The sequence below is a fragment of the Cottoperca gobio genome, chromosome 16 (genome assembly GCF_900634415.1).
Source record: "Cottoperca gobio chromosome 16, fCotGob3.1, whole genome shotgun sequence".
Lineage (NCBI taxonomy): Eukaryota > Metazoa > Chordata > Actinopteri > Perciformes > Bovichtidae > Cottoperca > Cottoperca gobio.
Window position 1 is genome coordinate 3,909,251 of NC_041370.1, and position 16,049 is coordinate 3,925,299.

The 16,049-nt window shown below is 43.4% G+C and overlaps 1 protein-coding gene across 9 annotated transcripts in view; it reads left to right on the plus strand.

Moving 5' to 3' along the window:
• erfl1 (Ets2 repressor factor like 1) overlaps positions 1-9,821 on the plus strand; it is a 102,735-nt gene extending 92,914 nt beyond the window's left edge. For 5 of the 9 annotated variants that reach the window (XM_029452128.1, XM_029452126.1, XM_029452125.1 and 2 more), the window contains 5 exons: positions 1,093-1,196; positions 1,761-1,995; positions 3,719-3,905; positions 5,378-5,507; positions 7,159-9,821. In XM_029452128.1, the coding sequence (XP_029307988.1) occupies positions 1,106-1,196; positions 1,761-1,995; positions 3,719-3,905; positions 5,378-5,507; positions 7,159-7,961 (1,446 nt within the window). In that variant the 5' untranslated portion in view covers positions 1,093-1,105 and the 3' untranslated portion in view covers positions 7,962-9,821. The remainder of the gene's footprint in view (positions 1-1,092; positions 1,197-1,760; positions 1,996-3,718; positions 3,906-5,377; positions 5,508-7,158) is intronic. The other 4 variants (XM_029452133.1, XM_029452132.1, XM_029452131.1 and 1 more) reach the window with 3 other exon arrangements.
• Positions 9,822-16,049: the final 6,228 nt, after the last annotated feature.

Here is a 16,049-nt window from a genome sequence, read left to right on the forward strand (position 1 = left end):
AAACACACCTTAATAATTCACGTTCCATTTCAATGCTGGAGGGAAAATCCGAAATTCACAGAGCATAATTAAATAGAGGCAGAGAGTGAAGGGAGAGATAGAGGGGCCAACATTAAAGATACCAGTGTAGCAGCAGGGCATCTCTTCCATCTGAGCTTTGTAAAACAACCCTGATGAAACTGTGATATCCAAACTAGATCCCGTCTCGCGGTCCCCTCGCTCTCTGTGGAAACCTCCTCTCACAGACCTCTCACTCACACTATGAGCTGTCATTTAATGCACACACTATTGTTTACGGTATATATAAAAAAGGAGAACTGCGTTGGGTTTAAAATCAACAGTTCGTTTGAAGGTTTTCCTGCACACCTGTGGGGCCTTCACAGGTGTGGCGCTCGGACGAACGGGGCACAAATGATAGTTGAGATATTTGAAAGGAAAAACTAAAATTCTCAGGCAGCTGTGTTCTGCATATTTTGGATGAATCTTATGAATCTATATAATTACCAGAGGTGAAATGTACTAAAGTCTGTATGTACTTTACGCACGCCAGTTTATTAAGGACAACCAGGTCAACAGCCATTAAATAAATCCTACGTTCATGAAGATTATATTGTTCGTTTTTACTTAATTTGACTAGTTTTTAATGTATAACAACTCCACTAAGGAATATCCAAACCATATTAAACACTACAAGCTTAATATAGCTCAACTTTAACTCTAAAAGTCTATATAATTCCTGTTCATACAGTAAATGCACTATAGGGATGTCCACCATGTTGCATCAGACGCAGCCTCAGGTGGCCACACAAGATCACATCCATCAAACACCTGATCTCTACCAAAGACATATGAAGCATAACCTTGCCATATTTCACATCGATTTAAGGTGTGATTTTGAACTCCTATTGCGCCCTTAGACCCTTACGCAATCCCTCCAATTCTCAAAAAACTTTATACTCTTCAACTTCAACTTTAACTGAACTGAAATAAACCTGCTGGGTAGTTGTGTCTGGCGTTAGCAAACATGTTCCTGTGAAATGTCTTTTCTGACGTTGTCGTTTCCCCGCCTGTCCCCTCTTTGTTTTGTTCCAGGTGTTGCGGAGGTATGGACTGTAACTGCGTCAGTGATCTGCTGATCCCCCCGGTGCCCGCACTCTGGACGCCAGGTCAGTCCCACCATCAAGCTCTTACAAGGGGTATAAATCTTTTGTTGTATTTTGCAATCATGCATGTGCAGACACCTTCAAACATACCTTGTAAATCTACACCCAGGCCACGTGTTTAACCAGACAGTGATGATGAAACACAACCATCATCATGAAAATCAAAGTGATGCATGTTCATCTCAAACTTTCAGCTATTTAAAAGAGAATTAACCATACACACGCACAAACAAATTCAGTCTCTGGTAGTAATTGGTTGTATATGTAATGTTTTTACAAGGTTAGTTAGTGCCAGATTCACTTTGGGATGGGTCAGAAGGCTACTTAAGTCCATCTACGATGTGCATACATTCGGCCCGAGCAGCATCAATCAGACTTCTCCCGGCGAGCTGTCATCGTCCCACTGACCAATCTGTTGAGGCTAGAGGGCATTAGCGCAGACTAACATTGCTCAAGGCACGTGCTGTGATATTAAACACATCATCCCTCACCTCCATCACTCATCAGTCATTCAGACAGCGATCCCCCCCGGCAAGCAGAGGGACAAATGACAGGCCCTAACCTCATCCTCCCCTCTTTCCTGCTCCCTCTGTCCAGGGATCGCCTTCCCAGACTGGGCCTACAAGCCCGAGTCGAGCCCCGGGTCCAGACAGATCCAGCTGTGGCACTTCATCCTGGAGCTGCTGCAGAAGGAGGAGTATAACGCGGTGATCGCGTGGCAGGGGGACTACGGAGAGTTTGTCATCAAGGATCCGGACGAGGTGGCTCGGCAGTGGGGGTTAAGAAAATGCAAACCTCACATGAACTATGACAAGCTGAGCAGGGCACTGAGGTGTGTGTGTGTGTGTGTGTGTGTGTGTGTGTTGACTGTAACTCTGCTGCTGTCAGATACATCAAGATGCTTATCACGCAGCGGTTTACATAAATAGTTTACTGTTGTTTGAATCCTCACTTAACGTCTTCTTCATGTCGGTTTAATGGAAAGATGAAGGTGGGACTTCTCCTCGGGAACGTCGATACCCTCAATTTCTCCTTATCTGTGGACATCCTAATGGAAAGTTCACCATTGAGCTGCCAAAAAAAAAATTCAATAGGGATTTCAAAATTAAGCCTCGGTGTGGAATTGCTCGGACTTCTTCTTCAGAACGGAGAATGGGGGGAAAACACTCGGCACCGAACTTGTCGAAGGTGATTCAAATAATAATGTTCACCCTGCATACCTTCAGCAGCGTACACCCCCCAACCGCGCACAGTTTCCGTATGCAAATACCCACATCCCCGACTTATTCCCCCCCCCTCCCTCCCTCCCTCTGCTTTCCGTTGGCCTCTTGTTAATGGGGGCTGTCGTCAGAGTCTAATTGTTATGAATTGGCTGGGGCCACAATTAGCCTTCTTAATTAGCCTCACTTAATTGCTCAATTAAGGGCCACGGCACAATTGCCACGCAAAGCAAAACACTTACACTTCACTGCACCGGGCACGGTGGATACATGCTGATGACGTGTTTGTTGATATCGTGCGTCTGCATAATTGCTCCCCGGTATTTAATGCTGAGGTTGTCTAATGCATTCTGGATTTGGTGCACTCACTGTGGTCACTTTAAAACAAAGAAATCTAAGTGCTCAAAGAAACGGCGTCCGATATTTCAACTTCTATCTCGCGATAAGACGTCTGCAGGTTTTTCAATTTGCAGCATGCCCCCCCCCCACGCCGCTCCTTCACCTGAGCCAGATGGCTCCATGTTTTGGCTTTACTGTTGATCAAGCTTGCATCCTGGTAGTCTGTATATTTTGACACCTCTGTGGGTGGCACAGGAAAGAGGCATGACGACGGCGCTACATGCCCAGCGGGAGACACCTGAGGTCGTTACCATGGAGACTTCACTTGTTGTCTTTGTAAATGTGCTGTTGAACGCAGTTGCAGCTTCACCCGCTGGATGAGATGTCGTGTTTCACGTTGCTTTTGATGATTCAAATAAACACCACATGCGTCTTAAAATTCAGAAAACTATTCACTTTAGCCGGTTGGACGTAGAAACAATAGCTTCTCATTTTAAGACACTAATATATATTTTAGGATGACAGTTTTCACTTATGTTAATGACATAATGATATTATATCATCATCTAGTTCCCGTATTATCTTTTTAATTAAAGTAATCTTTTTTCCTCTGTTGTTTTCCTTCATGTTTCCTGTATGTCTCGGCCTCTGAGGCTCGAAGGGATTCTGCTTTTTGATTATTTTGTGTCTGTTAACAGCTGAATAAAATCTCCCTTTTTTTAAAGAGCCATATTGTATTGAATCACGGCACACATGAATTGATCTGAGCGCGGAGGAGATGAATAAAAACAGTGGGAAATCAGCCTCGCACTTGTCCTACAGCACTGAAGTTGTTTACTTATTCGTATCTGTTAGACGTAAAACCTTGATGCAAGCATTATATTAATCCTTCCCTCCTCTTTTCCTCTTCCTCTTCCTTTTTCCTATATTCTTTATCCCCCCCCCCCCCCCACACACTCCATCCCTCCTTCGATATCCTCTCCTCCTCCTTTGCAGGTATTACTACAACAAACGCATTTTGCACAAAACCAAAGGGAAGCGTTTCACCTACAAATTCAACTTCAGCAAGGTCGTGTTGGTCAACTACCCCATCCTCGACATGGCCAACTCTCCCTTCTTTCTGGCCCAGAACCACTTCAACGGGGGCTCCACCGCACCGGACTGCACTCCAGAGGTACGAAGGGTAGGATGATGGGACCGGGTGAGGGTGGGATTGGTAGAGGGAACATTTTTGTAAGATAAATATGCACTTAATGAACAGAAATGTACACATTTAATAAGTTTCTTTAAAGCAGGTGGCATTAAACACACAGGGAATATAAAGAAAAGAGAAATCGCATAGTTATATGATTTAATTCAGGTAACTGAAATCCATCTCACTCTTGTGTTTTGTTGTATTTCTCAGGCCCCCCCGCTGTGCTTCCACATTTTACAAGAGAATGGAGATTATCATCATGTCTATCTGTTATTCACGGTCTCTAATGGTGATCCGAACACAAGACTTTGCTCAGAATACAGAAAGAAAAAGAAGAAATATTTCCTAATTCAGTAAAATAAATAATGTTATGACTTCACTCATCTTTTAAAATTACATTTAGAGGAAATAAAACAATGAACAAATCAATTTAAATGTGTTAAAGTCTCTACAGCCACACGTTGTAACCTGGATGCCAGCGTGCAGATCATTTTAGTTCAAACAGCGAACGTCCTAGAAAGTGCACGTAACTTGAAAGTACAGTAAGAGAGAATCATCCATCATTTGTGCACGCCGTCCTTAAGATGGGATAAGGAAGCACAGACTCTGAAGGAGACAGTAGAGGGGGGGGGGGGGGGGGGACGGTTTTAACTTGTCCTTAAAACAAAAGAAGACGTTATCCCATCCTTCTCTCATCCCCGTCTCCGATGGCGCATCCATCTGTCATCGATTGAAAATGAAAGAAATAGAAAGCAAAGGGGTCGCGTCAGATCAGATCAATGGCGGGTCATTAATGCGGTTTGTTAAGCAACGCAGATCTCGCAGCTTGGGAGTACAGTCTCGCCTTTCAAACTTGGGGCTGCGGGGTGACAGATACTATTGATCCAAAGTCCTGCTAGGGGGAGAAAAAAAATCCCCCCTTTGTCCCCTTGATTCCTGAGATTCAACTGTTCCATTTATTTTACCTCGCCTCCTTCTCCTTCACGTATTTTACACAGAAAAAATGCAACTATCGACACACACACACACACACACGCACGCACACACACAGCTGCCCTACATCCTGAATGGATGTCATTTTCTCAGTGCTATTTGTCCTGTGTCCCTTCACGCAGGACGAAGGCCCACAATCCTTCTCTCCTCGTCCTTTATCCTTTGTGCCCACAATCTTAATCGCTGCTCTCCGTTTGACTCTGTACTCTTCCTTGCCTTTGAGTCTCTGAGCCTCTGCGTCCTCCTACCTCCCTGTTTACCCCCCCGAGTCCCATGACACCCCTTTTTATCCTGTCCTTGCTGTGACTCTGTCACTGTTTGCACCACACTCAGCAGGGTGCTGCTGTCAACATATGACGCACGACGCAGCAGCGCCGTAAGGCCAGATTTATAGCACTATATGTGTGCTCTATTCTGGAAGTATACAAACTAATTTAATTATTTCTTCTCTCTCTCTTTTCTCTCAGGCCATACAGTCCCTGTTTCCTCGTCTGCCAGACTCCGGCAGGGGAACGTCCCTGTTTGATCGAGGCACTGCGGCACCGGGGCCCGATGGAGACAAGTTGAGACTGGATGCATTCCCCTTCCTCAGTACAGGTGAGCTAACAAACGTTAGTCAAAAATAGGAATCTTTCGGTATCCCAGAGACAAAGCCTTTTCATGAGGAGAAAGACAGCTTGTGCACAGGGTGCATGAGGCGGTATAGGCAGCAAACGGAGCTTCTTGAACAAAGGGAGGAGGAGAAGGTAGAGGGAAAGAGGAGAGCAATGAGGATATGGGGAGGCATGAACATTTATTGTTAAAGGAAATAAGAGAGATGGCTGTCCCATTGCAGCCCGCGGTGAGGCTGTGCTTCAGGTGAGACAGGCCAGGTTAGCTTGTGAATTATGCATTTTAGCGGTGGTGAGAAACAACAAGGTGATAGCTGGAGAAATCCTCCACCTTCTCAGCTTGGCTCTCCGCATTTATCCTCTTCTTTCTCTGCATACGAGCGTCAACAAATGCAGCGTTGATTTGTGTGCCTAATTATCATTATATAGGTGCGTTAAGGCGTCTGCCTTTGTTTGTGCTTGTGCACGCTCTCTATGTGCATCAGAATGTGCAGAGGCAGAGAGGCAGAGTGTAAACAGATGTACTCACACACTTGCACTCCTCATCACACAACCTGCCCCCCCCCCCCCCCCTTCCTTCCCCACTCTGTTTGTCCTCAGGTCCTTTTCCCCCCTTCTTCCCTTCTCACCCTCCTCTCTCTCTCCCATGTGTCCCTGCTGTCCTAATCCCTTCCCAGGCAGGAAGGCCCTAATTGAGGGTGCAGGCTTCAGTTTGTGGCCTGTGGGCGCCCATTACTGTGTTTTCATAAGCAAGTGAGGCCTGCCTGACTGATTCAATATTCATGTGTCTGCCAGCTACTCCTGGCCCAGCACGCAGAGACTTCACCACTGTCAAATTAGCCCTGCATAGTAAATAAGAGAGTGGAAGAGAGAGCGAGGTGGAGGCTGCGGCAGAGAGAGAGAGCATCTTTGAGTTGGTTGTCAGTTGGAAGGAAGTACAGTATGTGGAGAGGCAACGCTTTTGTTTGTTTCCAGCATCACCTCAAACTTCCCCCGTTTCTGTCATCAAGAGATGCTCGATGTGGAATTAAGAAACGCTGCTATATTTAATTCATCTTTCGCTTAATCTAAAAGGAAACGGTGGCATGTAAAAACATCAGGGGGGTGGGGGGGGGGTGGGGGGGGGGGGGGAGGAGATCCACGGTTTGCAAGTTTCCTTTTAGTTACTTAACCTTTGCAGGTGCACGGACGATACATTCTTTATTATTCTTCAGCTCCATTTTTCACCAAGGTGTGACTGTCAAACCTGTGATGAGCCCATCTCCTTCTTCAACACACACACACACACACACACACACACACACACACACACACACATTATACAATGTTCGGAAGGCGTAAACGGCGCTTGATTGGATGTTTATTTTTCACTGCAGTGCAGAATCTTTATGTTCACATCTGGTTTGCAGCCGTGTGAAGTGGGTGTACTCTTCAGTACTGGCATGCATAAATGAACCATCAGGGTTTTTTTTTGTGTTGTGTTGAAAGTAGCGGCGCCAGAATTGGCCCCCGTGGCTTCTGATTAGAATTGCTAATACCGACGAGCATAATTAGTGAACATTCTTGGATGTTGTATGTCAAGAAACCTTTGGCCCTTCTGAGAAATAACCTCCATCTCTGGATTTTCTCTGTCCTAGGTGCACCGTGCTACACCAAACCCCCGTCCCTGCTGGGCCCGTATCCTCGCAACCCACCCTTTGACTACCCCTGGGGCTTCAACCCCTACCTCCCAGGGGCCTTCTCCCTCAATAACTGCCCCAAACTGCCCCCTGGCTCCCTCTACCCCTCCCAGTTTTACCCTAACCCTTTGCAGAGCAGCCTTTCCCAGCTGCCTCACCCATTCTCCTCCCTGCTCCCCCCAGGGGAGGCAGGTGGGGGTGAGAGGGGAGCAGCAGGGCAAACCGGAGGGACAAACGGCACAGCGGGTGGTCAGCCGGTCAGACTCTGCCTGCCACCTTACCCCGGGAGCCTGTTAATGGGTCGGACGGACATTGGCAACGGGGCATCGTTGGCGGAGAGGGAGAGGGGGGAGGCCAATCCTCCAGGCACAGGGCTGAGCTTCGGCCTGGCAGCCGGGACTGGGACAGGCCGGCAGAGCCCCACTGAGAGGAGAGGAGGCGTGAAGCAGGACCCGGAGTCAGACTCGGACCTGGAGATCACAGATCTGAGCGACTCCAGCTCGGATAACGAAAACGAGCACGACTTCAACATCAGGAAGGCATCCAGCCTGGCGAGCCGATCACAGATAGTGCTGGATGGAAAGAAAAGGAGCGCGCTGCCACCCGTCTCCTCTCCCCCCGCGACAGCGGCCCCACATCCTCTGAAGAGCCTGATGCCCGTCAGTCCCCCACCCCTGTCCCTGCCTCTGTCGCTTTCCCCCTCCGTGGCTCTGCATGAAAAACACAGGGAGACAGAGACTCTCAAAATGATACACAGCTAATACATCTTCTCCCGCGTCCTACATCTCGCCCGTCTGTGCTCTGATGACTCTCTTTTTCTCTCCTTTCTTTTCTCAGAGACACTTTTCTGCTTTGAATTGTCAACCCCCCCCCCCCCAAAATCACTCTCGATAGATACTTTTTTTTCCAGGAAAGGCAGTTGTGTTATTTACTTCTGAAATTACTGTTTCCCTGTTTGCTGTGTAAGTTTTTAACTCGCCTACAGTCCATTACCCGACCGCCTCGTCCATCTTAGAATATATGGGGCGTACAGTTTTTAGGGTATCAGCTGTCTGTATCACCATCTTGTCCTTTCTGTTTTGATCTCTCACACCAAATGATCTCTCCGTGGTTTGCAGACTTGTTTTACGCGTTGCCAGCAGTACTCTGCAATTTGCTGTCTGCAGCCGAGCTATGATAGAAGGCAGCGAGGTGGTAAATTACAACGCAGCACTGCCTGCCTTGACAAACATTAACAAATAACATCCCAATACTAACAGAACAGAACAACAAATAATGCTCAGATCGATCCAATTTTACAGATTTGTCCTATAATTCTTGAGATCTGGACTATATATAAACTGTATAATCACTTTTGAGACATGGTCAAATACTGCCACCTAGTGGTCGCTCCAGTCAATGAACTCATCTTCCCTCCGTAACCCTGTGAGTGAAATTGTTGCCCCCTAAATTCATTTTGCACTTACTTTTTATATGATATGTTTTTTTTGGCGGGTTAATTTAAATGTTTAAAAATCCATATTTCTAATAGTGTTAGCTGTGATAGTCTGTGGATATTTATTTTGTCCTGTGGTTCAAGTATTTCCTGCACATTTTCTAAAAGGACAGAAAAAGAGAGCAGAGGGGGGGAGCTGGACCAAACCTAGAAATTTGTATGAATATTTCAGTGTATATATTTTATTATGGTGTACATTACATTTAATTATTATTCACTATGATAATATTTAGCTGTATTGTTGTGATTTAATTCCGTATTTAAACATGTTGGAAAAATTATAAGCTTAGGTGTATCAAAGTTTAAATTATTAATGGCAGAAGATCTGCACTCTGAAGATGTTTTTCTATGATGAGGACAGAGTTCACACTGGGAATTGTCTCTGATTTTCTCGACCCCCAATTAATTGTGCCCTTTGGTCATCTTTGCCAGATGCCCAACGTACAAACCCTTTGGGTTCAAAAATATGCCGGTAGACTTATTTTTATAGTTAGCATTCACCCAGTGTAACTGTACTGTAATTAGTCAAAAGTGAATAATATTGGTCTTTGCATTTTCTTTTTTAAATCTTCCCCCGAAAATCTGCTTTGATTATTTTTCAATCAGTGCTTTTTGTCCAGCAGCGGGGGCGATTGGTTTAGCTTGAGGACATTATAAAAAAATAAAAAATACTGTTTATGTTTGCAGATCTAATGACCGACATCTTTTCTCCGGCCCCCCGTCAGCACAGAGTGAACGCTGAACCATATTGTACAGCTTCAGAGCCTTTATAGCCTATGGTTTGTCAAACAGTGGCGGTATACGATTAGTTGTAAAAGCTCTATTGTAAAGTTAATGTAAAGCTCTATGTGTGTTGAGTTGCTACAGGAAAGGCCTCCAGTCCCCTGCACGGGGGAGTACACTAACCAACAGCTGTAAATACTGTTTCCTTTGTGTGTGTGTGTGTGTGTGTGTGTGTGTGTGTGCGTGTGTGTGTGCGTGTGTGTGTGTGTGTGTGTACACATCCGACAATGCAGTGGTTTTACCTGTCATCTCTCTTTGTTTTACTGTAAAGAGGAAAAATGGAAAGTGCAAAAAAGAAGAAAAAGATTAATATCTTCAAAAGCAATAAACATTATTCTGGATAGTGGACTGCTGTCGAGTTTCTGTCGTAATGTTTGAAAGTCGTTGCAGGTTTTATTCAACAAATCATTTATACACAGACACATTCCTCTGGACACCAGTTGTATTGTAATATTTGGAAGTAGGGGTCTCGATACACAGATATTGACGATAACAGTGATATTAAATATTGATATCATGTCATTAAAACACGCATCATATCGTGTAAATTGATATCGTTTGTTCGCTTTTGTACAGTTTTGGTTACAGATGTTCTTCTTCTCCTTGCACTCGTGTTTTCAGTGCAATTAATTTTCCCAAAAATGAAAAACAAAACGCATGAATGATGAATTTGATTAATTTTTTTTCTGATTTTCTACAGATATTATGTGAAAATCTGATATTGTGACGACGCTATTTGGAAAGAAAACAACATGTTTTCTGTCTCATCTCATCCCTAAAATAATATAATAATTGACATCTGATATCCATGCCAATTCTGTTTACTTTTTCTACATCGTGCTTAGTTTTGGCGACAAAAACAAAGTAATTAAAAAATAATTGCACAGCACTGATACAAATAATGATGTCAATCTTAAGGAAGGGAATTAAAACGGGGAAGTTTGCTTTCATCATAGCACATCGATTTGGATTTCTGTTGTCCTCACTTAATCACATTAACAGAAGCATGAATGGAATAATAAGAGAATGACTGACGCAAGTAATATATCGATTTTAATGTTCATTATGTTTTAACTTGCTCCTAATTCGGTGTATTAAAAGTTATTGTTCCTGTTTTACTTTCACTGGTACACACTTTATTCTTTCCTTATTAATAAAAAGACAGTTTTAGCCTTTATGTACCCACGTTACAAGGACACGTGTAGAAGGTGTACCAGATTACAGACTGGCATCAGTTCATTCAACACATGCGGATGAAGTCGGACACACATCTGCATATTCTTCCTTAATCTTGACCTCACTAATCTGGAAACTACTAATGCACATCCAAGTTGTGAAACATCTAAAAGCAAACCGTAGTTACTTCCAAAAACTCTGCAGTTCGATGACAGATTTGCACAATAACTCCAATATTTTAACAGTTTAAACATAAAGGGCGCAGCTGAGAAATGTTTTTACTATCTCGCAGTCAATGAAACAACCCCATGACCTCAACTATCACATCTACCATCTTAAAAATGTGTGAATAAATGAAGGCTGTGACCATGACGGAAACACTGAGGAGTAAACCTGATGGGAAAGCAGACGGAGAGGTTGAGTGTAGTAGGAAGTGACAAGGTCCTCATTATATTGCAGTTCATTCTCAGCCCGGCGGCCATTCCTGTCATCTGTTAACCCTTCACCACCAAATTATCTAAGGTCTGAGTCCAAACTACACGCCTGGGTTTAAATAGGGATATCACAGAATAAATTATACAGTACGATGTCAACCTGTAATGCGGAATCTAAAGACATATGGACATAAGCCTCAAATAGACTTTTCTATAAAGCCAGAATTTATTTATTTTTATATTTACAATTCCATGAAACAGTAACTAAGTACGTTTACTCAAGTACTATACTTAAGTACAATTTTTAGGTACTTGAGTATTTCCATGTCCTGCTACTTTATATTTCAACTCAACTACAATTCAGAGAATTCAGAATATTCAGATTTATAATACGAAATACAATCAACAAATAATTGATCATGTATTATTATATTCTTTAAATAAGCTCCTCCTTTACCATAATTATAATACAATAATCTGACATATTATTCTGCATAATGAGTACTTTTACATGTTGTGCTTTAAGTACATTTTGAAGCTAATACTGTTGTACTTTAACAGGACTTTTACTTGCAACAGAGTATTTCTACACTGTAGTATTAATACTTTTACTTCACCCACCACTGATTCCAGGTCATGTGCATGTTTCTCCACAAGGTGGCGCAAAGAAGCTAGAAAGGAAGTGAGGCAACTAGTGAAGCAAGTAGGTAGTAAAGTTTGATTTGATCTGTTAGCTTTGTAGGTTAAACAGTTGCTGTGATTTCACGACAGACTGACAGACAGAAGTGCTTTATGGTCTGTAATCTGCTCATGGCTTCACATAAGTGTGTGTTTTATTATGGGGAAATATAGGCTAGATATTAGAGCAGCTGTGAAAAATAAACAATTTATGCTTAAAACAGGTTGTTTAGGAGAAAAATAATATAGTTTTCAGGAAGAAAACTTATTTTTCTGTTCGCTGCAGGCATCCCAGATATTAATACTGGTGATAACAGAGAAAGCAACTTTGTGCACGAGTCTTTCTCTACGTTAATGTAGGAAATTGGCATAATAATTATCAAATAATTAGTAAAAAAGCTAGTTGAGAGCAGTGATGTAAAGTGCAAATAACATTCACAACAAATTGACATACCTCGTCAAGACTGAAATGTCGCTTTTGCAAAATGCAAGCCACGTAAAAACGTAAATAACACACTTATAAAATATTTATATTCCGTATAGAGTGGAGCCTCAATGGGGACGAGTTTCTGTGTAACACAGTGCGGAAACAAGCCGTTTTAGGATTACTTAAAAAAATAAAAAATAAAAACTTTGACACTTGAGTCGTAAAAAAAAAACAATTAAGCAAATAGTTCCTTTACATCTGTTTTTATATGTGTTATCAGACATATTGTGCTTTTTAATTTACTTAACTTTGTGTCCGCCTCTGTTGACCACACTGCTGCTTTTTTTTTTCACGTGTACTTCCGCGTACAATGTTTTTTTCTCACTGACACACGGCAACTTTCGAACAGGAAACCTATTACACGCGTCGACTTGTCTCTTTCTCTGTATTCACGAGTGAGTATAACATTTCAACACTTAATGCTCACCAATAACATAAAGAGTTTGGACTTTTAACGCTTTGTTGTGGTACTAATTTAAAGTCGTCATGGGTGTTTGTTTTACCGAGAGAAACGGCTTATACCTCCGCTCCACAGCGCGAGCTGCAGCGGCCACATACAGGAATGTTGTGCTCGGCTGGCTGTGCACATAGCTGTGGATAAAACACACACGGGTTTATTTAACCTTAATGAATGTAGCATTGGAACATGCATTACTCTTATTAGGAAACTTGAAGTGTGTGTGAGAAAGCAGTTCTGGGGGTATAACAACTACAGGTAGCAGAGTTGGCCTGACTTCTAGGTCATTGTATCAAACTACAAATCACTTTAATGTTCCCAAAATGTATATGTATATGTAATTTGAGTTCATAGCGAGGGGAATGTCATGCATCCTTATATTCTTTGCAAGAGTATTGTGCTGATGTGTGAAGAGAAGGAAGGGAACATATGATTGTATTTCTCTTCCTATCTGATCTTTTGTTGTTGTTCTGTTGAAACAAAGACTCTTATCACTCTGATTACAGAGGCTTATTGAGATAATCAGTCCCAGATCCTCTTATTTATTTGTCAACATTGTTTTTGCACAACATGAAAGGAGGCCATGTATGACATGGAGTCCCTCCCCAGTGTTCTCTCCCCCCTCCTCTCTCCCTATACCACTCACTCATCTGATCAGCCTATATAGAGAGGGAGGCCCAGACAGCGTTCAGTAATTAGTGTCTGCATATAATTGATTGCCCATGATGATTTTGCCTTGTGAACCAGAGGACATTGCCTGTGCAGAATGGGCCAAAGTTTCCTGCGCTCACAGGAAACTGCAATTACTGTACATACTGTAATGCAGCTTCATTATCTCACTGCAGTCATTAACTAAAGATAGGAGGCTGGAACAGGGTTGTGGCTGCCAGCGAGCCGTCATATATACATTAATCACTCCTCTAAAAACAACAGGTTTTTTTTGTGCCAGGTTGCCAGGCCTGTTTGACTCATCTGTGCCTCTGACTTTCGCTCCTGCACTTCCAGTGAATTTTAATAACGAGCGAGTTAGCTAATTATTAGACACTGCCATGTGTGTGTGTGTAAAGGGTGTTGCAGCGGAGACTGTGACGCGTTCCCAGCCAGACGCTGCACCCCAGAGGCCCCATGTGAAGCAGGGCCCTGCCACTTCCTGTTACGCTCTGCTAGACCAGAGGAGCACTGCACTTGTCGTCTCTCTCTCTCTCTCTCTCTCTCTCTCTCTCTCTCTCTCTCTCTCTCTCTCTCTCTCTCTCTCTCTCTCTCTCTCTCTCCACGTTTTACATGTGCAGGCTTGTCTGGAGCCCAAAGGCTAACTTCTCTTCCTTTTAAAGGAATGTTGGCTATTTAATCAGAGTTTCTGTGCCACTCTCTTCCTCCCTGTCTCTCACTCTCTCTCTCTATTGTTATAGGCTTACATAAACTCACCCACACCCACTGTCTCTCGCAGGGTAGCGAGATAAGCTCGGATAAGGCTCGAGCGAGGCGTCGTTGTTAGCCTCTATGAGAGATACCTAACAACTGAAATGACAGGTAATGACACCCACAGTGGAACAGCCAGGGGGTGTCCTCAGGGCCTGGAGCTGTGTTGCAGGCAAGCTAATAATTTACTGTAGCCAGGCTCGGACTTCAAAGGGAACACAGGTATTCTTCTCTGGCTGCAGTAAGATTGACGCACAGGCAGGAGATAATGAGAGAGAGGGAGCGCACTGCGCTGCTCTTCTTCTCTCTGCGGGTTAGCAGAGAAATCTACTGATTCCTCCTGAAAGAGCTCAGAGGGGGAAGTGAACTTACAAAAGAATAATTTCAGAGAAGATAGTTTGTCACGTTAAGGTTAGACGCCTGTTTTTGCAAGCGAGACCAAGACGGCAGCATGGAAAGACAACGTAACGCTAAAAACACACAACAATATTGTTCATGGAGAAGCACACAGGTGTGAACAACACGATGAAGGATGTCTTTGTTCCTTTTAGCAGCTTCAGGTCGTGTTCCTGCTGGATCAGTGTCACTGTGAGGACTTACGGGGACACTTGACTAGAACATAGCCATCATTAATGTGCTTTTTCATTCACACACTCGTCTATTACTTCATAATAGACCCTAATAATAATAGTTTACTCTGTCGGGAGCTCTAAATCACTACTAATTATTATCATTGTTAATATGTCACATTTATAAAATGCAGTGACGAACATGAACGTGCTTTATGTAAACAAACAATGGCGGTGTGTAAGATGCGATCTTGTGTTTGGTGGTAAAACGACTGTGACCTTGCCTCAGTGTCACAGTTCCACCTGCAGCACCAACATCACAGGGAGGTGTGGGGTGGGGGGGGGGGGGGTGCAGTAAAGCTGGAACACAGAATCCCACCACACGCATCTGTACTGACATTCACAGGACGACGATTTTTGCATTCGCTTACACAGGCAGCGCAGTGTCTTCACCCGCCATCCTCTGTCATCTCTCTGCTGGACTAGACAAGGCTCCCTGCAGTATGTGTGGTCGTGTGTGTGTGTGTGTGTGTGTGTGTGTGTACATGTGTGAAACATGTGCAGCCAACGTCAGCTCTCAAACTTAATGATAAGAAGATTTTGGGCAAGTAAAACCTGGCTGCAGCAGCTTGTTCCTCACACAAATGGAAAGAGTTACATCCATCTGTCCAAGTGTGAGTCAGAGAGATGACTGGCTGGAAAGCTGATGTGACGGCGAGTGTGAGTGTGAGTGTGAGTGTGAGTGTGAGTGTGAGTGTGTGTGTGTGTGTGTGTGTGTGTGTGTGTGTGTGTGTGTGTGTGTGAGGAAACAGAATGAGCTCTTTCATTTGAGGGGTCACGGTGGAAAAAGCGAGACTCGACTCCATAGATGATGTTTACTCTTGAGGAGGGAAAGATGGGGTGAAAGGTCTGCAGACTGTGTGTTAGCAGCCGTTACAAACAAAATGAACTTTGTGTGTGCGTGTGTGTGTGTGTGTGTGTGTGTGTGTGTGTGTGTGTGTGTGTGTGTGTGTGTGTGTGTGTGTGTGTGTGTGTGTGATAATTCTTCTTCAAGCTTTGAAATTGTGAAGTTTTGCATTGTTTGTCTTACATGATGGTTCATTTCCTGTCCTTGTGTAATGAACTGTTTATTGGTGACATTGTGCAAGTAATCTTATTTATAAAGCCCAAAATCACTCATTTGGATTATTTACAATCCTCGACATACGACAATTCTTAAACCTTTGATTCAGATAAGAGCTCTAGCGAATAATCACATTTGTGAAGCTATAACAGCGATTATTTTGGGGTATTTTTGCTCAAATAAAATAACTTTTCTGTCCATCAACTGATTTATTTATTGACTAATCAT